This window comes from Platalea leucorodia, assembly GCF_965183815.1.
Source record: "Platalea leucorodia genome assembly, chromosome: W".
Lineage (NCBI taxonomy): Eukaryota > Metazoa > Chordata > Aves > Pelecaniformes > Threskiornithidae > Platalea > Platalea leucorodia.
This window is the reverse complement of record NC_138859.1, coordinates 21,188,253-21,214,837: the sequence shown is the minus strand read 5'-3', so window position 1 is coordinate 21,214,837 and position 26,585 is coordinate 21,188,253. Positions and strand designations below refer to the sequence as shown.

Below are 26,585 nucleotides of genomic sequence, written 5' to 3'. Positions count from 1 at the left end.
TGAAGATAGCAAGTGAAACTGTGAGATAAAGTTTTTCCTTTCTGCAGATTTGCTTTACAGGCTATGTTTTTATCTTAGTTATACAGTATCTTTAAATCAGTCTCTCTCAGCACAAACTTTCTTCTCAGTATTGTGTGGTCTGTTTTTAATATCTATTTCAATTTACTTTGCTTTCTTAAAATCTTGACATCTTCTTTCCCATAAGATAAGAGCAACTTGATGACAACAAGATGTGTCTTTTTGTCCACATGTCAGACATACCAGTGTATGGAATATGTCTGTTGCAGAACAGCTGCATAACAACAATTGCATATGTTCGGCTTTATGCTCTTGGATGTCTGTCTTTCTCCAGAGCCCACGGTACTAATCTAATCATGCAAATCATAGAATCATAGAATAGTTTGAGTTGGAAGGGACTTTTAAAGGTCATCTAGTCCAACCCCCCTGCAATAAAATGTTCCCTGCTGGTTCAGGCATCCTGTTGTATACAGGAATCTTTGGATGTTGTTGGGCTATCTTAGTCACTTACTGAGGGTAAATAAAGAGGCTCTCTTAATGACTTACTGAAGATGAATAAAGACAAAATTCTTAGATTTCTCTTGGGAATTTCTTTACAGAACAAAGTATGGATCTTTCAGGACAACCACTTTTCTTTTGAGCTCCAGAAGTTCCCTGAAATACAGAAGACCAGAATTACAGATACAGTCCCTGTGTGTACTCTACAAGTGCATGTGTAGATAAAAACACATTATGTAGATGGGGTAACTTCAAAACACTCAAACCTAATGCTTTCACAAGGAACTGCAGCTGTATTACTGTGAAGGAGAAGGACAAAGGTTCTCTGGAATCATAGAATCATAGAATTGTTTAGGTTGGAAAAGACCTTTAAGATCATAAAGTCTGAAGATCTGAACTGAAAACTGAGTTACTAGAATTACAGTCACAAGAGCCTCAGAACAGCCTTCCAATAGGAACAATATGGACCAAAACTTCATGGCTTTAAGATAACTCTTAACTGGCTCCAAAAAGAGCATATCGTGGTTGCTTCTGACAACAGTGCTCCAAAAGGAAAAGAAAGAAACTGAAGAGAGGAAAAACTTTTTCCTTAAAAAAACCAAACCAAACCAAACCAAACCAGAAAAAAAAAAAAAAACCAAACCAAAACTGTAGAAAACACATAGTGGAAGAAGATGGGCCTAACCCTGGAAATAAGGTGCCTAACGGCTGTGATCATATATGCTGCTCTGGCTGCAGCTGAGCTGGGTTAAGAGGTTACTGTCCTGAGTTTGTTTTGCACTCTGTATCCTGGAGAAGACTGAAATTGAATGAAGAGCTAATGGGGAGGATGGAGGGAGAATTCAAACCAGTGGGATCAGTGGAGAGAAGGAAGAACACAGAAGAGAGGTTTAAAGAGAATCTGTCAACAGGAGGGAGCTGGACCTGGTCAGACAGGGTGACTGCAAGAAGAGGCTGCTTTTGTAGTTCTGGATGAAATGGTCTGATTCTAGTATAGTCTGATTGTGGACAACCTGGCTTTGCACACGTAGCCATATTTTAGCGTAACTCTTTCTATGCATAAAATGAGTGACACAGCACACACTTTTTTCCCCCCAAGTGTCTTTGATTTGCTTATTTGATAAGTGCTATTTTTATTTTTAGGAGTGCCCTCGTGTTTGTTGGAGTGATGATTAATCCTGTAGACTTCTGTGCATTTACTAGAAGTTGTCATGCTTTTTTCATTGGAAGCTTTGCAAAAGGGAAATGGTTGAGTTGCAGTCTTCTGTATCCCCTTTATTTGAATAACATGCTAAATCAAGCGGGGCTTTATGAATAATGATGTTCACCATTTGATTCAGATGCACTTTGTGTGAAAGGACCAGTAGCGCAATTATTCTTAGTGACAAATGCAAACACATAATAACTTTGACTCAGCACCTCTGTTCCTCCGAGTTATGTCAAGAAATAAAAGCAGTGCCATTTTTGACGTATTGACGCTGCTCATCTCTCTTTGGAATAGTTCCCATTTGTCATCAATAGATTTGCCTGGGACTTTTCATATGTCATCACACACACATTCTCCAACATCCAGAGGAAAAAGATTACTCTTTTGTGACAAAAGAGTCACTTGTTATTTTCTGTATAACTGCAGGTGCACCATGGGGAGTTTTGACGTATAGTGAAAGGAAGAAAGAGTGTGTGGACAAATTTCAGTTCTTTGCAGGCACCTGGCTCTATCTAGCAGCAAAAAATAGCTGTGACTGATGCTGGGTCATCAGTTATTGGATGACAGGGGATACGGAAACTCGTTGAACTAATGTGTTTCAGAAAGAGATTTAAGGTGGCCTATATATCTGAAAACAAATTGCTGAGATGCAGACATGCACATTCAAAACATTTTAAAGGGTACTTAAAAAGCTGTTTAGAAATCCATTAACCTTGTTTTAATCAGGAATCCAGAAAATAGCATAGATGTGAAATGGTTCACAGGCCAGCTGTATAGCAAGCTGCAAATATAAAAAAAAAAAAAAAAAAAAAAAAAGAAAAAAGTGCTGACTAAAATTTGCACCTTTTGGAATACATCTTGAAATTTTTAGAAAAGTGATTAAGTACTTGTTTTTAGAAATACCAGGAGCATGGCAGGGGCCAGAAGTCTTGTATTTTCTGTGCAACTTGTCTGTAATTGTCGTGGTTTAACCCCAGCCAGCAACTAAGCACCACACAACCGCTCGCTCACTCCCCCGCCCCCAGTGGGATGGGGGAGAGAATTGGAAGGGTGAAAGTGAGAAAACTCATGGGTTGAGATAAGACCAGTTTAATAATTGAAGTAATGTAAAATAGTAGTAGTAATAATAATAATATACAAAGCAAGTGATGTACAATGCAATTGCTCACCACACGCTGACCGATGCCCAGCCCGTCCCCAAGCAGCGATCACTGCCCCCCAGCCAACTCCCCCGGGTTTATATACTGACGTCATACGGTATGGAATAGCCCTTTGGCCAGTCTGGGTCAGCTGTCCTGGCTGTGCCCCCTCCCAGCTTCTTGTGCACCTGGCAGAGCATGGGAAGCTGAAAAGTCCTTGCCTGGTGTAAGCCCTACTTAGCAATAACTAAAACATCAGTGTGTTATCAACATTATTCTCATACTAAATCCAAAACACAGTACTATACCAGCTACTAGGAAGAAAATTAACTCTATCCCAGCCGAAACCAGGACAGTAATCTTCTTTGTCAAGTACTAAAGACTCCCTTGGACTTCAGTGGGATTTAATTCAAGTTCTAAGTTCTGTAACAGAAAAGAAAATAAATTTTAATATAGTGAGAATATTCTTGCTGCCCTTGATTAACAGTCACTTTTTCCATAGCTGTGCTAATATGTGCATGAAAACTTAGGTCCACCTCCTTTTAATTTTTGTCTTATTTGTGGAGACTTCTAATTCTCATTTCCAGAAGATAATAAGGTTGTTTTTCAGTAACTGATATTTTATTTCATTACATCAGTTTTTATTTCACTGTTTAAAAAAAGCACATGTCCTCTGCTTCAATAGTTATTTCACTGTGTGAAAGAGAAAAAAGCCTGTATATTTATTTGTATTTGACTTATGCAAACTTTTATTTTCAGAACCATGTCATGTCATGTGCTATCTTCCGTATTTCTAACTCACGTGATTCTAAGTACTGTTTGTCTGTCTATCTGTTTGGAGATGCACATCACTTTGTGGTTAGTGTTTGCGCAATTGGAACTTTTTTCAGTTCCATTTATATTTTGTCACATTACTGGGACTGTATTGTAAAGGTATCATAGAATCATAGAATTGTTTAGGTTGGAAAAGACCTTTAAGATCATCGAGTCCAACCGTTCACCTAGCCCTGCCAAGTCCACCACTGAACCATGTCCCTAAGCACCACGTCTACCCGTCTTTTAAATACCTCCAGGGATGGGGACTCAACCACTTCCCTGGGCAGCCTGTTCCAGCACCTGACTACCCTTTCAGTGAAGAAGTTTTTCCTAATATCCAATCTAAACCTCCCCTGCCGCTACTTGAGGCCATTTCCTCTCATCCTATCGCTTGTTACATGGGAGAAGAGACCGACCCCCACCTCACTACAACCTCCTTCCAGGTAGTTGTAGAGAGCAATAAGGTCTCCCCTCAGCCTCCTCTTCTCCAGGCTAAACAGCCCCAGTTCCCTCAGGCACTCCTCGTAAGACTTGGTCTCTAGACCCTTCACCAGCTTCGTTGCCCTTCTTTGGACACGCTCCAGCACCTCAATGTCCTTCTTGGAGTGAGGGGCCCAAAACTGAACACAGTACTCAAGGTGCGGCCTCACCAATGCCGAGTACAGGGGGACAATCACTTCCCTAGTCCTGCTGGCCACACTATTCCTGATACAAGCCAGGATGCCATTGGCCCTCTTGGCCACATTGCTGGCTCATGTTCAGGTGGCTGTCGACCAACACCCCCAGGTCCTTTTCCGCCAGGCAGCTCTCCAGCCACTCCTCCCCAAGCCTGTAGCGTTGCATGGGGTTGTTGTGACCCAAGTGCAGGACCCGGCACTTAGCCTTGTTGAATCTCATGCAGTTGGCCCCGGCCCAAGGATCCAGCCTGTCCAGGTCCCTCTGTAGGGCCTTCCTACCCTCCAGCAGATCAACACTCCCAGCCAACTTGGTGTCATCTGCAAACTTCCTGAGGGTGCACTCGATCCCCTCATCCAGATCATTGATAAAGATATTAAACAGAACTGGCCCCAATGCTGAGCCCTGGGGAACACCATTTGTGACTGGCCACCAACTGGATTTGACTCCATTCACCGCCACTCTCTGGGCCCGGCCATCCAGCCAGTTTTTTACCCAGTGAAGAGCACACTCGTCCAAGCCATGAGCAGCCAGCTTCTCCAGGAGAATGCTGTGGGAGACAGTGTCAAAGGCCTTACTAAAGTCCAGGTAGACAACATCCACAGCCTTTCCCTCATCCACTAAGCGGGTCACCTTGTCATAGAAGGAGATCAGGTTAGTCAAGCAGAACCTGCCTTTCATAAACCCATGCTGGCTGGGCCCGATCCCCTGGTTGTCCCGTACGTGCCGTGTGATGGCACTCAGGATGATCTGCTCCATAACCTTCCCTGGCACCGAGGTCAGGCTGACAGGCCTGTAGTTCCCCGGATCCTCCTTCTGGCCCTTCTTGTAGATGGGCGTCACATTTGCTAACCTCTAGTCAACTGGGACCTCCCCGGTTAGCCAGGACTGCTGAGAGATGATGGAAAGTGGCTTGGTGAGCACTTCCACCAGCTCCCTCAGTAGCCTTGGGTGGATCCCATCCGGCCCCATAGACTTGTGTGCGTGTCTATGTGGTGTCACAGGTCACTAACCATTTCCCCTTGGATTATGGGGGCTTCATTCTGCTCCCCGTCCCTGTCTTCCAGCTCGGGCGATGGGTACCCTGAGAACAACTGGTCTGACTATTGAAGACTGAGGCAAAGAAGGCATTAAGTACCTCAGCCTTTTCCTCATCCTTTGTCACTATGTTTCCCCCCCGCATCCAATAAAGGATGGAGATTCTCCTTAGCCCTCCTTTTGTTGCTAATGTATTTGTAGAAACATTTTTTGTTGTCTCTTACGGCAGTAGCCAGATTAAGTTCTAGTTGGGCCTTGGCCCTTCTAATCTTCTCCCTGCATAACCTCACGACATCCTTGTAGTCCTCCTGAGTTGCCTGCCCCTTCTTCTAAAGGTCATAAACGCTCCTTTTTTTCCTGCGTTCCAGCCAAAGCTCTCTGTTCAGCCAGGCCGCTCTTCTCCCCTGCCGTCTTGTCTTTTGGCACATGGGGACGGCCTGCTCCTGTGCCTTTAAGATTTCCTTCTTGACGAATATCCAGCCTTCCTGGACAGAGGATGGAAGAAGGAGTCTTAGAAAAGTACTATAATGCATCATGAAGCTGTAATACTCTTCTTTTTATAAAGGTCCATGGTCCATTACTTCATTCCATTCCCTTTTTAAAAAAGCCAGTGAAGTAGTGAAGGGAATGAGACACGGACACATTTTGAGGTTGGATACTTTGTTGTAAGATTTTCCACCCAAGATATTTCCATGGTGCTTCCATTTGAATTTTTTCTGGTGCGATTTGCAGTCCTTTGCTTTGCAATGCATATTTTAAAACAGGTAGTGCTTCACGCACCATGGTGTTCGTGGGGCCTGCTAGTAAAATGTCGTCCATATAGTGATAGATATACATTTCCGGGAATTTTAGTCGTACAGGACGTATGGCTTTAGCCACATATGTTTGACAGATCGTTGGAGAATTCTTCATTCCTTGAGGCAGGACAGTCCAGGGGTATCTATCCATTGGCTCGCCTCGGTTAATTTTTGGTACTGAAAATGCAAAACGTGGTGCATCCGTAGGATGTAGTGGGATAGTAAAGAAGCAGTCTTTTAAGTCTACTATGATTATGTCCCAATTTCGGGGTATCATTGTTGGCGAGGGCAAGCCGGGTTGGAGCGCTCCCATTTCTTCCATAGCTTCGTTTATTTGTCTCAAGTCATGTAGCAGTCGCCATTTTCCACTCTTCTTTTTTATAACAAATACAGGAGAATTCCAGGGGCTGGTTGTAGGAGTGATATGTTCTCGTTGAAGTTGTTCTTTGACCAGTTCTTGAAGGGCAGCGACCTTTTCTTTGGGGAGCGGCCATTGATCTATCCAAATGGGTGTTTCTTTTTTCCAAATAAGTTTCATTGTCGGTCGCTCATCAATGGCCGCTACTGAAAATTTTCAGGGCAATTTAAGGTGAAGCCGCAGTGGGACATTACGTCTCGCTCCAACAGGCTCATGGGCAAATTTGTCACATATGGCCGTACAGTAAATGTAGACCCTTCTTGGGTATTGATATTGAGCAGGTGGGTGCTTTGAAAGGTTCGAGAAAGGCCACCGACTCCAATCAAGCCCTCTGTGGGGGTGGCTAACGGCCAACTACGTGGCCAGTCCTTAAGAGCTAAGACAGTAACATCGGCTCCAGTATCCATTAATACTGATAGCTGGGTACAAGAAGGAGTTGCGCGTGGGTTGTGTAATGTAACTGTAAGTGTCGGTCTTGTAGTGGCGATGTCTGTGGCCCAAAAAAATCGCAGGAGGCCCTGTTGATCCGAATCCCGCGTTGTGCCGCGTGCGATTTTCAGCTCGCGGAACTGTAGCTTTAAACAGGATTAGTTGAGCGATTCTGGTTCCCTTAGGTATAAATACTGGGGGAGAAGGAGTCCAAACCATTGCTTGAATTTGCCCCTCATAGTCGGCATCAATTACTCCAGGCAAAACAAAACAGCCTGTTAAGGTGGTGCTTGATCTACCTAATAATAGTGCACTATATCCTTGTCCAATGGGTCCTTTCACGTTTAGCGGGTTTTTTTGCACATGGGATCCCCAAAGGGTAAGATCTGCTATTGTGGCGACATCCAGTCCGGCACTCCCTCTGGTCTGGGCGGCGAGGGTGCCCACGGGGACGATGTCTGTGAAGTTGCCGTCACTGTTGCAGAAACTGGCCTCTCGGCCAGCATTGCCCTTGGCTGGAAACCTGGCGTTGGCCGTCCTTTCGGTCCGGGAGGCGGTGGAGCTTGTGTCATCGCGCGGCTCCGCCCCGCGCTCCGCCTCCCGTTTCCCTGCCGTGCTGGCAGGGGTTGTCCTTCCGCATTATATTTCGAGCGGCACTGGTTAGCCCAGTGCCACCCTTTTCCACATCGTGGACATAGGGTAGGAGGATTGGGAGCGGCACCGCTGTGGGCAATCAGCAGCTAGGTGTCCGGTGGCATGATACCGATAGCATCGCCGTTCCCTGTCAGCACCCTTCCCAATGTTGAGGGCTGCAGCAAACGCTCCTGCCAACGCGGCAGTATGATGTTCAATAGATCCGACTCGATTACAAGCCTCTATCATCTGCACCAGCGTGGCGTTTACAGGTAGCGCCTGCAGTAATTTTTTTACAATCTGTATTTGCATTTTCCACTGCTAGCTTTAGTATTAGGGCTTCTTTTGCCTCACGATTTTCGATTTGTTTATCCAATGCATCTCTTAACCTATCAATGAATTGCATATATGGTTCTTGGGTCCCCTGCCGAATACTAGTAAACGATTGCTCTGGCTTTCCCACTTCGGGCAGCCGCAACATCGCCTGAAGAGCTAACGCCGCGGATTGTCGAAGGATATTTGGGTCTAATCTAGCCTGCAACCAGGGATCCAGCAAAGGGTCAGTACCCATCAGCTGGGGTATCCCTGCTCCAGCAAGGGGATCTCCATCCTGTCGTGCTAGATTGTTCAGGGCGGCTACCTCACAGTGTTCCCTCCATTTTTGCTCCCAGAGTAATCGCTGGGTCGGTGTTAAGATCATTGCAGCCACTTGTCGTGAGTCAAATGGGGTTAATAACTGTCCCGTCATAACATTTTCCAACAGTGACTGAGAAAACTGCGTGTTTAAACCGTACACAGTGACGGTTTTCCTTAATTCCTTAATCAGATCCCATTGAAAGGGGATCCATTCGTTTGGTCTATCATCTTGTACCCGCACCGGAAACGCGAACCCCGCAGTTTCTCCATCTTTCAGCGCTTCCCTACAGAGCTGCTCCCACCGATCCCGGGGGTCGAAGGCTCGCTCAGGCTGTGGTACAGCCTGCGGCGCGGGCGGCTGCATCGGACACGGGGGACAGGACGGAGTGGATTTCATTGGAATGGAACTTGGGGGAGGCGGTCTGAGTCCTGTTCCCTTGTTTGTTTCACCCAAGTTCTCATTCTTTTCATTTTCCCCCAAGTCTATAAGAGCTTCCTTGTCTTGGGGCTTGCTTTCACTCAGTTCATCATTCCCTATCTGCGCTGCTTGAGTGACTGTGTTTTGTACCTTTTTTTCAGCTTGCCATGAGCGCAAGGTCTCAGTCACTAATCGCCAAGTGGTCATGACTTCGGTGGCGGTGGTGTCCCCTCTGGACGCCACCTCCCAAATCGTCTCCCCTGCCTGTTCCCAAGTTTTCACATCAAATACTGCAGAGACTGTAGAGGGAGCCCCTTGCTTTTGCAAGAACTTCAGTAATAATTTTATTTTATATGCGTCATACTTCACTCCTCGTTTCGCTAATAGCTGCATTAAAAGTTTAACTATAGCTTCTTCTTCAGCTGATATGTTAGCTCCCATGATTACTGCCCAGCTGCTCACCTGTTTCTTAAGGTGATGTCCCGGGATTAAAGCCGCGGTCCTGCCATCAGCTTGAGTCGTTCAGCTGGGTTCCCTCCAGACGCTACTTGCAGCGCTGCCTCCTCCGGATCACGTTGGGGTCACCATTTGAAGGGAATGAGACACGGACTCCGCATATGAGTTCAGGCGAAGACAAGCGAAGACCTTTTATTTTTACAATCTATCCCTTTTATAATATGATCTAGTGTTCACGAGCAAGCAAAACTTATTTCATTGGTTACTGCCTTACGTTCACGCGTCTCTTCCGCGCTGCTTATTGGTTCTTCAAGTTGGTGCACGCGACTTTTCTCTTTCAGAAACGTATCTAATCACATCCTTATTTTGCTGCCTCTAAGTTTTCGCAAACTTGTTTGTAACAAGCCTCAAGGGCACAGCTGCATCCCTTCAAACCTGTTTGTAACAAGCCTCAAGGGCACAGCTGCATCTCGTCAAAGTCAAACACAGCATCATTTATTCCCACAAAGTAGGTGATGCTTTCCTGTAGGTATTCACACCTTTCCCATATGAGATGAGGATGAATGTAATTTCTCATCATAGCATGTTTCTTTAGTATTTATTTCAAGAGCACAGTGAGATCTAATGATTATTTACAGTGCACCCAAAGTTATAAAAGCTAAATTGGATGTTTAGAGATACACATTTATATAGAATGCCACCGAAAACTGCAAATTCCCTGAAATCACTGCATAGCATGCTTTGCAGTCTTTCTGCAAAGCACAGGGAAAATTCAATGAATACATGGATCCTAAGAAGAAAAAGTATTATTTAACCTCTTGAATAGCATAGACCATACTATTGCATGCAGTTATTCCTAACAGCGATCAGAATCCTATATATTTCACTTTTCATAAAAGGATTAAGAAACAGCTTTGAAATCACTAGCAAGTGTTGGGATTGCAGCCTTTTTATCCAAACCGCTCCTTTTTCTCATGTAAAGAATCACAGAGAAAGAGGCTGCATCCTCCTGCAAGGTGACCTGTGCTGCACAGTTCTCAGGAGCTCTGTCATGAGTCTCTTCTGAAGTAGCTCTTTGCTCAGCTTTGAAAAACAGTGGGAAGTACGAGGTCAGACATAGGTTTTGTGCTGAGGAGAGACGGAGAAGACAGACCTGGTAAACCTACTGAAAACGGTAAGAGTCTGCTCATTTGAATTGTTAGACAGCGCCTTGTGTTACTGTCTTTGAATTTGTTCTCAACAGAGAAGTTGTTTAGATGAGTGAGACATGGACTATTATTTGTTTGTAATTAATGGCTAGATTTGAGTTGTTTCAAAAACATATTTTGAAATGTTTCTTTTTCTGACATTTTCAAACAGTTGGTATCTCATTCACATATGTGTTGTTAAAATAGTTAAATAGATTATCATGATTTCTGTCAAACTAACATATTAGACTAAATATTAGAAGTAAACTTAGGAAATTTTAACGACCTCCACAAAGCCCATTCTGAAGTACTGAGATATTCTCCCATGGGGCAGGTGTCTCTAGTGAAAAGCCCCTGAAACTGGAGCTTGTTTCATCCACTGCCTTTCACTGGCTTTTGAATATCTCCAAGGGTGGAGACTCCACAGCCTCTCTGGGCAACCTGTTCCAGTGCTTGATAAAGCATTAGCGAAAGCTAATTTTAGCTTTATCTAAAACTTTAGATAAAGTTTAGAGAAAGCTAGTTCTGTATGAGAGAGTAAAAGGACTAACTGACCTCCAAAGGTCCTTCTCAACCATATAATTTGGTTCATCTAGCTAAAAAATGTATTTTGCAAAGCAGATATAATAATGTACTCAAGAAACTTCAACATTATTTGGTTCTATATTAAAAGGCTATTAACATTTTTTTAATGCCATATGAAATTCTTCCTGTTACTCTAGAGCTGGTAATAATATTCTAGGGAAGGACTACGTTGCATTTTAATGCAACAGTTTTGCTGCTATATTAATAGAGAGATATCTTGTTTTAGGAATTCAGCATGTGATAACAGTACTTTTATTACAAACATTTAAATATAATGAAATCATGAGTCATTAATAAAAGTGGTTATTATATTTAAGGATCTGATTAAGATAAGTATGATAAAAATATATTATCATATATTATCATATACAAAGACTGGAGGAAAGCAAATGTCACTCCTATCTTCAAGAAGGGCAAGAAGGAGGACCCAGGGAACTATCCTCACCTTGATCCCTGGGAAGGTGATGGAACAACTAAGTCTGGAAACCGTTTCCAGGCACATTAAGGACAAGAAAATCATCAGGAGTAGTCAGCATGGCTTCACCAAGGGGAAGTCATCCTTGACCAACTTGATAAACTTCTATGATGAAATGACTGGCCTAGTAGACAAGGGGAGAGCAGTGGATATTGTCTACCTGGACTTCAGTAAGGCCTTCGACACTGTCTTTCATAAGATCCTCATAGACAAGCTGTTGATGCATGGACTGGATGAGCAAACAGTGAGGCTGATTGATTGAAAACTGACTGGATGGCTAGCCTCAGAGGGTGGTGATCAGCAGCACAAAGTCTAGTTGGAGGCTAGTAACTAGTGGTGTACCCCAGGGGTCAATACTGGGTCCAGTCCTGTTTAATATCTTCATTAATGATCTGGATGATGGAGCAGAGTGTACCCTTAGCAAGTTTGCAGATGACGCAAAACTGGGAGAAGGGGGTGATACTCCAGAGGGTTGTGCTGCCATTCATAGGGATCTCGACAGGCTGGAGAAATGGGCTGATAGGAGTCTCATGCAGTTCAACAAGGAGAAGTGCAAAGTCCTGCACCTAGGGAGGAACAACCCCAGGCACCAATATATGCTGGGGGCCACCCAGCTGGAAAGCAGCTTTGCAGAAAAGGCCTTGGGGGGTCCTGGTGGACAGTAAGTTGAACATGAGCCAGCAATGTGCCCTTGTGGCAAGGAAGGTTAATGGTATCCTGGGCTGCATTAGACAATAAAATTGCCAGCAGGTGGAGGGAGGTGATCCTTCCCCTCTACCCAGCACTGGTGAGGCCACACCTGAAGTCCTGTGTCCAGTTCTGGGCTCCCCAGTACAAGAGAGACATGGACATGCTGGATAGAGTCCAGCAAAGGGCCACTAAGATGATTAAGGGACTGGAGCATCTCACATAGGAGGAAAAGCTGAGAGAGCTGGGACTGTGTAGCCTGGAGAAGAGAAGGCTCAGGCAGGATCTCATCAATGTATATAAATACCTGAAGGGAGGGTGCAAAGAGGATGGAGCCAGGCTCTTTACAGTGATGCCCAGTGACAGGACCAAAGGCAATGGGCACAAACTGAAACACAGGAGGTTCCATCTGAACATCAGGAAACACTTTTCCACCTTTTTTGAGGGTGACTGAGCATGGGGACAGGTTGCCCAGGGAGGTTGTGGAGATCTCCACCCTTGGAGATATTCAGAAGCCATTTGGACATGGTCCTGAGCAACTGGCTCCAGGTGAGCCTGCTTGAGCAGGGGTGTTGGACCAGATGACCTCCGGAGCTCCCTTCCAACCTCAATCATTCTGTAGTTCTGTGATCTTATTCAGCTTTTACATAGTATAATTTGTGTAGCTAATGACTATCTTACTGTCTGTATGCCTTCCCGAATTCCTCATTTACAAATACTAAAGCCATTGGTAAAAAAGCATCATTGAATGGATTTTAAAGACCTGTGAGACAATTATACAGGACAAAAATTTCTCAAAATGTATTCAATAAGATGATAAAAAAACCCTCTGGGTATCAATAATTTTTCTTGCAGTCAAGAAGTCTCTCCAGAGTGCCATCTTGTGGCCTCAGACTGAGGCCTCTTTCGAACAAAGCAGGAAATAGTAAAAAAAAACTCAGCAAAACTAAATATTGGAGCTAGTTTCTTTGAAATTTGTACTCTGGTACAGACATCTCTGCTGTTTAAAGTTTTTCTCATAAAATATGAATGGTAAGATACTGTAAAACAATATTTGAAATACCTGTTGTTTGTATTTAGCTGTAAAAATAAGTACAATCTGGTAATTCTGGTATATGTGTACTTATATTAATAACCTTACATTTTTAGAATGTTTTTCATCCCAAAGTATTCAGTTACGATTTATTCATTATGGGTGAAATCTTGGCCTCAGTGAGTTCCTGTTGACTTGAATAGGTCCTGGATTTCTCTGTCCTTTGAATATAAGTTTCTTAGCCACAACCAAAACACAGTAGCAATGATGTTCCAGAAACAGTACACCACTTAGGGGTGGGAGGTTTCTGGAGTAGAATAAACATCATTGAACTATGGAGAAAAGTGTAGGTATACAAATACATTTAGCCAGACTGGAGTTTAGCCAAGATGCTTGTGGAATGCCAAGATGCTTGTGGAATAACGCCATGATCCTTCTTATCCTTAGTCCACAATATAACCTGGTTTTATCTCTTTTTATGAAAAAAAGCCTCTCCAGGTGCAATCAGTACTTTAGCAGAATGGACTTCAATTGCTTTATTGTTTACTGAGAGAGTGAAATGGCTGCAGTATAGCTTGTCCTGTTGCCAAGAATTTACCAAAGCTTGCCTTGCCCAGCTAGCACTCCATAATGCTTATTTGCCATCTATTTATGTATCTGGCAAGTAAAAATAATTTTTAAAGAGTGTCTAAGCTGTCCAAGAATGCAGAAAAAATGAAAAGCAGAAAATAAAATCTGGATCAGCCAAAATAAAACCAAACAGAACAAGTGGTATCTCCCACATCTTTCAGCAGTGTGTTCCACATATCACATGAACATTGTGAGATTGTTCAGAGAGCTTACCTTACAGATTTATAGTGAGACAGGTTAGTAAATAAATTATTCCTGTTCTCTGGCAGTGTGTATACCCGTATAGAACTTGAGTCAGTAGTTTGACTTCATCTGAAAATTCAGGACACAGGTGTACTTCTTGGTAACTATCTAGTTTTAAAGCAATTCCTAAATCTGTGTAAGTTTAGGCCATAGTATACAATGCTATCATAAAATATTTAATTTTGAATAAGTTTATTTTAATATATGTATTATAGTATAAAGCAAAAACTTGTCAATAAAAGTTATTAAAATACAAAGCTGAATTTTAATTTTAATAAATCAGAGGTTTTTAAATCCACTATGAGCTAGTGCCAGATGCTATACTCAGAAGTATAAACCATGGCAGAGCAGGCAGATGTGCATTTAACTTGCCTTTCAAAATAATCTTGGTCATTAATAATTAAAAATTGCTTAAACTCTGAAGCTTGATGAACCTTATGTTACAGTAAATGGTAATTCTGGATGGTTTCAGTAGTGATTTAAGTACACAAATCATACACTTTCGACTCTTAAATCTTTACCTTGTAATTCTGTGGGAGTGTGTTCTAAGATACACATTACCTAAAACTTTTTATTTTATCAATTTTGAATTGAATTGACCCTTGTGTTATACTATAGGAAATGTAAAAGTCTCAAACTCATAAACGTGCTTTGCTCTAGTCCTCTTACAGAGAATGAGAATTTTACATACAGCGTTTAAGTAGCACTGGTAGAAAGTATACAAGCGCCTCATTAGTGCCTGTCTTCCAGGTACCATTTTTACCTCGTATGTCAGATCTGTAGATACAACTGAGGTTTCTGTAGCATTTGTTAATTCATCTAATAGCGTGACTAACAGATGTAAGCTATGAGACAGCCAGAAGAGAGCCTTTCCTACAGCTCTGGATTCTGTTTCAGATGTGGTAATGTTATCCTTATTGGTCCAAATAGAATTGATCCTTTAGGTAATACGGACTCAGGTGGTAGAGAATTGGCAACCAATCTTATTTTGCCTTTTCTTACAAATATAGCTCAGACAGATATTTATATAAAAAAATCCATAACTGACACAAACTATGAAATAAACTTCAAAAACTTGAAAGCTCCCTTGCAAAAGAAACCAGACTCCTTTCCTCTCTCTCTCACTTACTTTCCCACTCTCTTTCTCTCTCTTTCTTTCTTTCCTTCTTTCTTTTTCTGTATCTGTATCTGTCTATCCACATTTTCAATACTATTGCTGCTGTGTTATATCCTCATCCTTCCGGTGAGTGTAACGAACAGAAAGAAAGAAGTTTCTCCTATGGAAAAACTGACAGTTACCATGGTTGAAAGTAGGAAACAACAGGGATTTGAAGATACGTTTAATCTCCACTGCCTGTTGCTTTCATTAGGAGAAGTGAGATGGTTGCTAATGGTTTCACCTTTACCATTTGTTGTACATTTTCTGTAAGTCAGGCTATGAGCCTTCCCTGAGCTTCTCCTTTTAGATCAAGAATTTTTAGGTGAGTCAGTCATGTTGCAGCCTCATTAGTGTCTGCGTGACATCCCTCAGGATACGGGAGAGGGTGTCACATTGCTCTTCTGAGCACGGTTGCAGCACACATTAGAAATAGCAAGATAGATCAATATCGGCTATGAAAGTTTAAACTTTTTCGAATTGAAAGAATGTCTGAAAAATATTTTAAGTAATGCATGAGTCCAGGATCCAGAATATGTCATAGTAGCTACGTGGTTTGCCTGTCTGCCATTCACAGTCACTGCTGTAAGAAGTGGCGCTTGCATTGTCGCATGCGGAAATTCTGATTGAGCGCTTTTTTTGTCACAGCAGCAGTTGGGTGGGTACTACTGAGCATGCACAGAATGGGGGTGGCTGAAGGAAAACTCCAAAAACCTTACTCTGCTCAAAAAATGCTTTCTGCTTCTGTCAGTGCCTTCTGCTTCCAAGCATTTGCGGTCTCAGGTTAACTGTCCATCTCTTATTTTCTTCTGGCTTTTCCCCACCGGAATAATTATCCTTCTAAATAGTCTTTCAGCACCAATGATCTTCACTTAGCTAATAGTTTTGTGGAAGCCAATGGCCTTACGTTAATTTTCTCCTTTCAAGTTAAAAATAAAGTATATGTGAGACCACTGGCTGCTGTTGTTGAAGGGGAGTTACAGCTGCCCTCTTCAGGTAGTGGGGAACAAAGTTGCCCAGCTAGTCAGCTCTGCGTGCCTTCAAGGTGATGGCTGTAATCTGTAAAATTCTGCGTGCACCTAAGATGAGGTTCACGTTCGGAAACATATACTTAAGTGTATAAATCCTATTTAGTCATGTATTTTCCCTTTGAAAACAATGGAAACTAGTAATCTAATAGAAGCTGGCAATTGTATACCTTTGTGGATATTGATCCACATCGGTAAGAACATGTCTATACTTTCATGTACATACATGAAAGTTCTTAGATAGTTCAGCTTGCTGAACAGTATGTGGACTTGAACCAAAATAAGAGTATCCAGAAATGACATTGGAACAACTCAGCATTTATAAATGTGTTACTGTTGTTGTTCTTGTTTGTTTACTGTGGCTAGGGGCATTTCTCATATTTATGGTACGAAGTCAGAACAAGACTGTTCCTGTCCCAAGGGCTCACATCCTATTATAAGAGAAGAGACAAGTGGATGCCATAAAGGGAAACACACTGGCAGTATGCAAAACACTAGCAGCAGTGTAAGAGTGGCCTCGAATCTCAGTTTTACCATAAAGCTTGTAATTTTCTTTAAGCTCTGTCTTCTAGAATTGATTTATTAACTTAGTTTTCATATGTTTTCATTGGTTCTAGCACGCACAGTTGTGGACAAACCCAAAATACGGAAATGTGACACTGAATAGATAAGTCACCATCATGTGACAAACAAAAGCCCTCCAAATGTTTGCTTCTTAATTGTAAGCCAATCTTTCCATTTTGAAGGGAAAGAAAGAGATGAGTTTAAATGCTTGAACCTAACTAATGACTGGAGTAGAGGACAGTGAAATGGCCATACCAACATGTCTCGGAACACTCTACCAACACCTGTGGGAAATTTAAGTTAAAAGCTTCTGATTTGGTTAAATTGGGACAAATTTCAGAAATAAGATCCAAAAGTGCTATTAAAATGGCTGGAGTTCGAGCAAGAAGGCACCCAGGGTGGATATATGAAGGCAGGCTATTGAAGTGTCTGGGTTTGGGTTATTTTCCCCATTAGACTGGCAGAGCCCAGATGTTTTCATCTAATGCAAAACTATGTATTTGCTCCAGCTTTTAGTTGAAGAGAGTATGTAGAATGCAGGCACTGTATAGAGCTCAATTTTTTGTGTAGTTCTTTTTTGTGTTTTTTCTTTAACCAATGCCACTTCAAACAGGGTTTTAATGATTTCTGAAATTTGACAGAATCTACCACAGAAATGCTTTAAAGATGTAGTGAATCAAGGGAGACAAATTCAGACTAGAGATACCTTAAATTTTAATAGCAAGTTTAAAACTTGGAGAAAATAATCTGGAAATGGTGTTTATTATTTACTAGAATTTTGTGCAGCAAAACTATGTAGCCTCCTGAAGTATATGTTGTTTCTCAAATAGAAATGGGTTTGGTGAAACCCATTCCCATTACTGGGAAAAGTTGGGTTTTCTTGTGTTTTGAAGGAGGTAGACAAAGATAGCAAAGCAGTTCCTCTGGTTTTATTATCACATCATTTATTGTATATTATATCATGCTTACTAGAATGTGAAGTTCTAATGAATGTTTTGGGAGCTCTTGAATGATTTTGGGTTCAATTTCAAGGTATTTTCTGTACATGTATTGTCTGAATATTGAAATAGATACTAGGTTGTGAGTAATTTGGAAATGTAGAGATCCGTCACTCTTTCCATTGCTTAAAATGTTATTTTATCAGCATTGCCTTCTGAAGTCTTTATTCTAAAAAATATTCAGTGGGCATAAAGGTTCATTGAACGCATAAAATCAAGAGAATTTTATAGACCCTAACAGTAATGTCTGTTCCTCTTCAGAGCTCAAATTTTGCTGTCTTGCTTCTCCTCATACCTACAGTTCTCCAGCCTTAAGATCTTAGCCCCAGTGTCCACCTGAGAGTAAAAAGGCCTTTCAAATGTCAAACATGAGTACAATGATCACTTCACTAACTTCCCTCTTCCAGATACTCAGACATTTCTGGGATCATAAGTGTCGTGGTTTAACCCCAGTTGGCAACTAAGCACCACACAGCCGCTCGCTCACCCTCCCCCCGCCCCCGGTGGGATGCGGAACAGAATCAGAAAAAAAAAGTAAAACCCGCAGGTTGAGATAAAGACAGTTTAATAGGACAGCAGAGGAAGAAAATAATAACAATAATGATAAAATAATATAAAAAAGAAGTGATGCACAATGCAATTGCTCACCACCCGCTGACCGATGCCCATCCCATCCTGAAGAAAGGATCACTGCCCCCAGACCAACTCCCCCCAGTTTATATACTGAGCATGACGTCATATGGTATGGAATAGCCCTTTGGCCAGTCTGGGTCAGCTGTCCTGGCTGTGCTCCCTCCCAGCTTCTTGTGCACCTGGCAGAGCATGGGAAGCTGAAAAGTCCTTGACTAGTGTAAGCACTACTTAGCAGCAACTAAAACATCAGTGTGTTATCAACATTATGCTCATCCTTAATCCAAAACGCATGACATAAAGTATTATATAGCAATTAACATCATACAATTCAAATCACTGGCTATTCTCACTCAAAATCAAATCCCCTTCAGGTACACATCAGACTTCCCCATCCTTCCGCATCACCCATCAAGTGCACCCAGGTCCTTGAGCAAAAGCAATCCCACGAATGGGTTCACCTTTGCCCGAGGCAGGAGTAACCCAGAATGTCTTCCCCAGCATATTTTTTATGTGCACAACAGCGACTTTATCCCCCTCTACAGTACGTAAAAGTCTTGACTGGGCAGGGCCAGCTCGATTGGCAGATCCCCTAGTGTTGACTAACCAGGTGGCCTTTGCTAAATGTTTATCCCAGTGTTTGAATGTCCCACCTCCCATTGCTCTCAGTGTAGCCTTTAACAGTCCATTGTATCGTTCGATTTTCCCGGAGGCTGGTGCATGATAGGGGATGTGATATACCCACTCAATGCCATGCTCTTTGGCCCAGGTGTCTATGAGGCTGTTTCGGAAATGAGTCCTGTTATCTGACTCAGTTCTTTCTGGGGTGCCATGTCGCCATAGGACTTGCTTTTCAAGGCCCAGGATAGCGTTCCGGGTGGTGGCATGGGGCAAGGGATACGTTTCCATCCATCCGGTGGTTGCTTCCACCATTGTAAGCACATGGCGCTTGCCTTGGCGGGTTTGTGGGAGTGTGATCTAATCAATCTGCCAGGACTCCCCATATTGATATTTCAGCCATCGTCCTCCATACCAGAGAGGCTTGAACCGCTTGGCTTGCTTGATTGCAGCGCATGTTTCGCATTCATGGATAATCTGTGCAATGGTGTCCATGGTCAAGTCCACCCCTCGATCACGAGCCCATCTGTAGGTTGCATCTCTTCCTTGATGGCCTGAGGTGTCATGGGCCCACCAAGCTAGGAATAATTCACCCTTCTGTTGCCAGTCCAGACCCACCTGAGCCACTTCAATCTTAGCAGCCTGATGCACCTGCTGATTGTTTTGATGTTCTTCAGTGGCCTGACTCTTGGGTACGTGAGCATCTACGTGACGTACTTTTACAGCCAGGTTCTCTACCCGGGCAGCAATATCTTGCCACAATGCGGCAGCCCAGATGGGTTTGCCTCTGAGCTGCCAGTTGCTCTGCTTCCATTGCCGTAACCACCCCCACAGGGCATTTGCCACCCTCCGTGAGTCAGTACAGAGATAGAGCATTGGCCACTTTTCTCATTCAGCAATATCTAAAGCCAGGTGGATGGCTTTCACCTCTGCAAACTGACTCGATTCACCTTCTCCTTCAGCAGTTTCTGCCACTTGTCGTACAGGACTCCATACAGCAGCCTTCCACCTCCGATGCTTTTCCATATATATACATATATTACATTTATAAATGTGTTAATGTTGTTGTTCTTGTTTGTTTACTGCGGCTAGCTGTTGAGATCCCCCTGTCACTCCAGAAATACAGATGGGTTCTGCCCCTTTATAGCTTGATAGCATTAGGGTATACCATGCACCAGTGTCCACTAGAGCCTTGTAGTCCTGTGGGTCTGATGTGCCAGGGCATCGAATCCACACAGTCCAGTACACCCGGTTGTCCCTTTCCTCTACCTGGCTGGAGGCAGGGCCCCTCTAGTCCTGGTCATAGTATTCGTTACTCACTTCTTGTAAATACAGGTCAGGAGTTCCTTCATTACAATCAGGAATAAGATCAGCCCTTCTACTCTGTCTGGGGAACTGCTTGCTGGAGACTGGAGCAGCAATTTTCCTGGAAGAACCCTCTCGTGTGATTGTTTTTCCTTGCAACTCATGTACCTGTTCTGTACTAGGGTTGAGGTAGATTTTCCATCCGACTTCCTCATGTCCTCTCCGTGGTCACGCAGATAAAACCATAGGGTGCCCCATGGTGTGTATCCAATATATCCTCTCTCTTGAGCAAAACGCTAACTCCTAATAACTGATATACTGGTCCGTACAGATGGAGAGTAGGACCTATCCTCTTTGAGTTGCTGGAACTCCCGGGACAGTTTTTCCACAGCCGAGACAAGGGAGGAAGAGAGACTTTCTTTGTATTGCTGGAGTTGGCCAGCCAATTCATCCACCGTTGCTTCCTCTCCATCTTTCCAGGTCATTACTGACAATGAGTTTGCATGCAACACTGGTGCGCTCCGTACCAACTTCTGCCACATGGGTCATGTGCACCTGACTTCATCTGGTTCTTTGGATAACCGCTTGTTGTCCAGGTCACCATAAATCACCTCCAGCACGGCTACTTCCCTCAAGGACTGGATACCTCTCTCCATGGTGGTCCACTTGCCTGGGTGACATATAACATCTTCCTTGAAGGGACACCTTTCCTTCACGCCTGACAGTAATCACCTCCAGAGGCTGAGGGCTTTTGCCCCTTTTCCAATCGCTTTGTCAATGCCCCCTTCCCTAGAAAGGGATCCCAGCTGCTTGGCTTCCCTACCCTCTAATTCCAGGCTACCGGCCCCATTATCCCAGCATCGGAGCAGTCAGGTGATAATGTGCTTGCCTGGACGACAGATGAAATCTTTTCGCATATCTCGCAGCTCACTCAGGGATAGGGATCGGGTGGTTTCCATCTCGTTTACAAGTTCTTCCTCTTCCTTCTCCTCTCCTTGTGATGGCCCTGTTTTTTCATCATCCCTTTCTAAACGAGCTGACTTTCGCTTCCAAGATTTCTTCTTGTGTATAGGGGCGACTGATACCAGCACAGGTTGGTTGTTTGGTTCAGCTGCAGTGCCTGTCACTGGGTTTGAGTAGCCACAGTGCCTGTCGCCAGGGTTTGAGTAACCGCAGTGCCTGTCGCTGGGGTTTGAGTAGCCATAATGCTTGTGGCGGGGGTTGGAGTAGCGCAGTATTCTTAAATAAGAAGGGGAGAAGAAGGAGAAGATGGAGGAAGGTGTCTCCCCTGTAGGCTGGCTCTGCGAGGAGAAATAGTAAAAAGTGTAATTACTAATAATTTATGATATGGCTCCTGAAGTACAGAGGTGATGGCAATGCTGAACAGAAATGCAAGACTGATCTCATGCCCAATAACTTTATCACACTATAAGCCAGTGTTATACAGTACAGCAAAGCGATAACCTTAATCCATCTCCCAGAGGTGATAAACAGCACACAAATACTGACAAACAGTATATATGGCAAGTAAGGTGTTACATAACAGAACTCTGAAAGCAAATACCACAACTCTGAGAGCAAGTAAATCAACAGTGTGACCAGTGATTACTAAACTAATATAACGAATGCTTATAACAAATTTCTTTTAACACACTCTGGTCAGATCTGTCATTATCTCAACCCTCTGAGCCCCACGTTGGGTGCCAAAAAGGACTGTCATGTTTTAACCCCAGTCGACAGCTAAGCACCACACAGCCGCTCGCTCACTGCCCCTCCCCTGGTGTGATGGGGGAGAGCATCAGAAAAAAAAAATTAAAACCTGCAGGGTGAGATAAAACCAGTTTAATCGGACAACAGAGGAAGAAAATAATAATAATAATAATAATAATAATAGAATATACAAAACAAGTGATGCACAATGCAATTGCTCACCACCCACCAACAGATGCCCAGCCAGTCCCCAAGCAGTGATTGCTGCCCCCTGGCCAACTCCCCCAGTTTATATACTGAGCATGACATCATATGGTATGGAATAGCCCTTTGGCCAGTCTGGGTCAGCTGTCCTGGCTGTGCTCCCTCCCAGCTTCTTGTGCACCTGGCAGAGCATGGGAAGCTGAAAAGTCCTTGTCTAGTGTAAGCACTACTTAGCAACAACCAAAACATCAGTGTGTTATCAACATTATTCTCATCCTAAATCCAAAACACAGCACTGTAGCAGCTACTAGGAAGAAAATCAACTCTATCCCAGCTGAAACCAGGACAATAACACAGGAAGGAAAAAAAAAAGAGCAAAGATGACAAATCCTGTGTTCCATTTGACATCTTTAAGTCTCAGGGTAGCTTACTTTTTGTTGAGGTTATAAACAAAATGACAACAATAAGTATCTTAACGCTTTTCTTCATGGCAAGCATGGCTAAACTTAGATTGCTCTGCTATTCCAGAGCAATCCCTTGCTCTGGAATAAAAGGGAGTCTGTGTATACTGTTGATTATGATAGTCGAGGTGGTAGTGCCATCATACTTCCCCAACTAAGCAAGTGATTTAACGACCTTCTGAATGTGGAAAACCTAAGAATAATGACAATAATAAATACTTTTTGTCTAGTGTGCCATGGCACAGTGAATTGGATTATGTTAGGCTTTGTATGCTGCCTAATACAATGTAACATAGCAGATAAAATAAATCAAATCACTCTATTAGACTTGAAAGATGACAGCTCTTGTAAAGCAACTGATGTGAGAATATGTCAGTGCAGTAGATTTCAGATGTTTATTGAAGTCTAGAATATTTGAAACCCAACAAATGCATATGAAACAAATAACTACAAATACAGCAGTATGCTTATTACTGACAAAGCTGTTACCTGAAACAGAATTCAACTAAATTTTATGTTTTCTTCGTGTGCTCAATAAATTTTTTCATTTCTGCAAGTGCTTCCTAGAGACATTGGCTTGAACTTCAAAGCGTACCACTATGAATGCTTTAGTGATTATCGTTGTAGCTAGACTCAGAATTTTGAGCTATAAAAGTTCAGTAGTGCCTACCAAAGATAGTTTTAAGTTTCAGTGAGTTAGGATTTAATAATATGGATTCAAACAAATAATATCCAAAAAATATTTTTGATTGTTTTCAGCATTTTAATAAAAAGTTATGTTTATTGGGGTCAATTTTAAGGAAGGTTTTAATTTATGTTTCTTTCTTGTATTTCTTTCAACTATTTGTTCATTTTGAATGCTTATAACAGTTCACTTCGTGTGATTCATTACTTGACCCTTTAAAAAGTTGATCTACTGATTATCTTTCAGTAAATAAGCATGGAGTTGCTGTAAGGGATGTAACCAATTAGGAAGCTTATGAAGACATGCCTATTCTCTTTACTTAACGCTGTGGGTTTTTTTGTTTCTGCTTTGTTTGCTTTATGAAGGCAGAACACTCAATTATCACTCAATATACAGAAGTTTAATTACATTATTCTATTTGATCATTGTGATGGCAACTGTGAATGCAATTTTTCAAAAAGATAGGCAAAAAATGGTTCAACAGCAAGTTTTTTTGATTATTTTTTGACATCTGAAAAAAGGGTGCAAACACCTTTATTTATAAAATAACATGTGGCCTTCCCAAATACAGTGTTTATTCTACAAAAATATAATGCATTTTTTAAAGTTTACAAATAAATTGTAAAATTAGTGTGGTGGGTTGACTTGGCTGGACACCAGGTGCTCACTAAGCTGCTCTATTACTCCCCCTCCTCAACTGGACAGGGGAGAGAAAAATATAACAAAAGGCTCATGGGTCAAGATAAGGACAGGGAGATCACTCACCAATTACCATCACGGGCAAAACAGACTCGACTTGGGGAAATTAGTTTAATTTATTACCAATCAAATCAGAGTAGGGTAATGAGAAATAAAAAACTAAATCTTAAAACACCTTCCCCCACACCTCTCCCTTCTTCCCAGGCTCAGCTTCCAATTTTCTCTACCTCCTCCCCCTGAGTGGCACAGGGAGATGGAGAATGGGGTTGCGGTCAGTTCATCACATTGTCTCTGTCGCTCCTTCCTCCCTCTTCCCCTGCTGCAGCGTGGGGTCCCACCCACAGGAGACAGTCCTCCACGAACTTCTCCATCATTCCTTCCCACGGGCTGCAGTTCTTCGTGAACTGCTCCAGCATGAGTCCTGTCTACGGGGTGCAGTCCTTCAGGATCAGACTGCTCCAGCGTGGGTCCCCCGTGGGGTCACAGGTCCTGCCAGAAAACCTGCTCCAGTGTGGGCTCCTCTGTCTCCACAGGTCTACAGGTCCTGCCAGGAGTCTGCTCCAGCACAGGCTCTCCACGAGGTCACGGCCTCCTTCGAGCACATCCACCTGCTTTGGTGTGGGGTCCTCCATGGGCTGCAGGTGGATATCTGCTCCACCATTAACCTCCATGGGATGCAGGGGGACATCCTGCCTCACCATGGTCTTCACCAGGGGCTGCAGGGGAATCTCTGCTCTGGCGCCTGGAACACCTGCCATTGCGCAGAATTTTTTTCCCCTTCTGAAATATATGTTATCACAGAGGCGCTACCACCATCGCTGATTGGCTCAGCTTTGGCTAACAGCGGGTCCATCTTGGAGCCGGCTGGCACTGGCTCTATTGGACATGGGGGAAACTTCTGGCATCTTCTCACAGAAGCCACCCCTGTAGCCCCCCCGCTACCAAAACCTTGCCACACAAACCCAATACAATTAGTTAAAAAATAAATTAAAAGTAGCTTCTTAAAGAAATTTGTCATATGGATCATATTTTTATGTGTGTTCTCAACAGCCGAATAACAATCTGTGAAGAATAAACCTGCATTTTCTGTGAAGAATAAGCCTGCATTTATGAAGGGGGTGTGCCCCCATTAGTTTCTGGATTTGTTCTCCATGAATTTTACTTATGTAGGAAGTTTTCAGCATCTGATAGGACAGTGTTAAGGACATTTGGGTACTATGACTGTAATTTTGATTTTGTAATCTGTTTGGATTTCTTTTAAGTTTAGCCTCTGTGAATACTTATAAGTTTTAGAGTCCTTAACACTTGTTCTTCAGATTATTAAAATGCTTCTCTAATGTATCTTCCTCAATAATTGACATGTATTCATAATTTGAAATTAATGTTGCAGTTAATATCTGAAGAAAAAAATTAAGATTAAATGTGTTTGATTTTTGTTGTAGGTATTGCATGATAAAACCAATAACCCAAAACTAGAACAAAAATATAATTAACTTACTTTCTCTGTGTAGCCCACTGTTTGTGAACGGGAGCTCTGTGTATTTGCTTTCCAAACATTAGGAGTGATGAATGAAGCTGCTGATGAAATTGCAACTGGGGCTCAGGTAGAATTATCTAATGCTTATTACATATCTGATTTTCTATAGTATACTCAGTCTTCTCAATCTCTTCTAGTATTTATTTTGACTTGTATTCCCCATATGAGTACTCTTTGGTAAGTATTATTTATTTGTCCACTCTTATAGCTGTAAATACATTGGTTTATGCATGGCATTTTCAAACAGTACTGATTAGGTGCTTCCATTGTTTTGCTTCCATGTAATTAGAGTAACCCTGTTTTCTTGTTCTGTTGTATTCAGTTAGGTCACCTGGGTTGTTAATAAAGACAGCCATTGTCATTTGGAGATAATTCCCATTTATTTTCACCTAATGAGCCATTACTACTCTCATGCAATTAATAAGCTACTTCCTGTTCATGGTGTTGGGATGCAGCTATCCACTGAGCATCTGTTGTTTTGATCATTAAATAACAGTGGGAAAGTCCTTACTGATGTTGCTATATAGGGTTTTTTTCTCTTTTCTCGAGGATCAGGAATTTAATGTAAGCTTGATTCTTGACTCTAAGTTCAGTTATTAATGTAGTTATAACCATATAATTGTTTTCTTTCATAATTTTGTATGTGCCTTAAAGTATTTTAAACTATGTTTCCAAATCACCATTTAACCTTATATTACAATAGTTACAGGACTTCAGTAAATTAAAAAATTAAAAGATCTTATGTTTAAGATCTTTTTAAAATCTTAAGTTAAAAATTTACACATCTATGGAAAAGTGCATTCCTCTCTGATTTCCTAAACATATGTCATTCACTGTGCACTTACATAGTAAGCAACACGGTTTTTGGAAGAGCAAATGTTCAGTTCAGTTAACTTTAAATAGTACTAGTGAGTCTAGCCACTGGAATAAACTATTCGGCTAAGTGCCTGAATGCCACCTATGGGCATATCC

General features: G+C 42.4%; 1 protein-coding gene across 2 annotated transcripts in view; it reads left to right on the top strand.

Moving 5' to 3' along the window:
• Positions 1-26,585, top strand: part of LOC309602039 (protein mono-ADP-ribosyltransferase PARP8-like) — a gene marked incomplete at both ends in the record, with an annotated part of 168,710 nt that overhangs the window by 122,335 nt on the left and 19,790 nt on the right. For both annotated transcript variants that reach the window (XM_082335326.1, XM_082335325.1), the window contains one exon: positions 25,588-25,680. In XM_082335326.1, the coding sequence (XP_082191452.1) occupies positions 25,588-25,680 (93 nt within the window). The remainder of the gene's footprint in view (positions 1-25,587; positions 25,681-26,585) is intronic.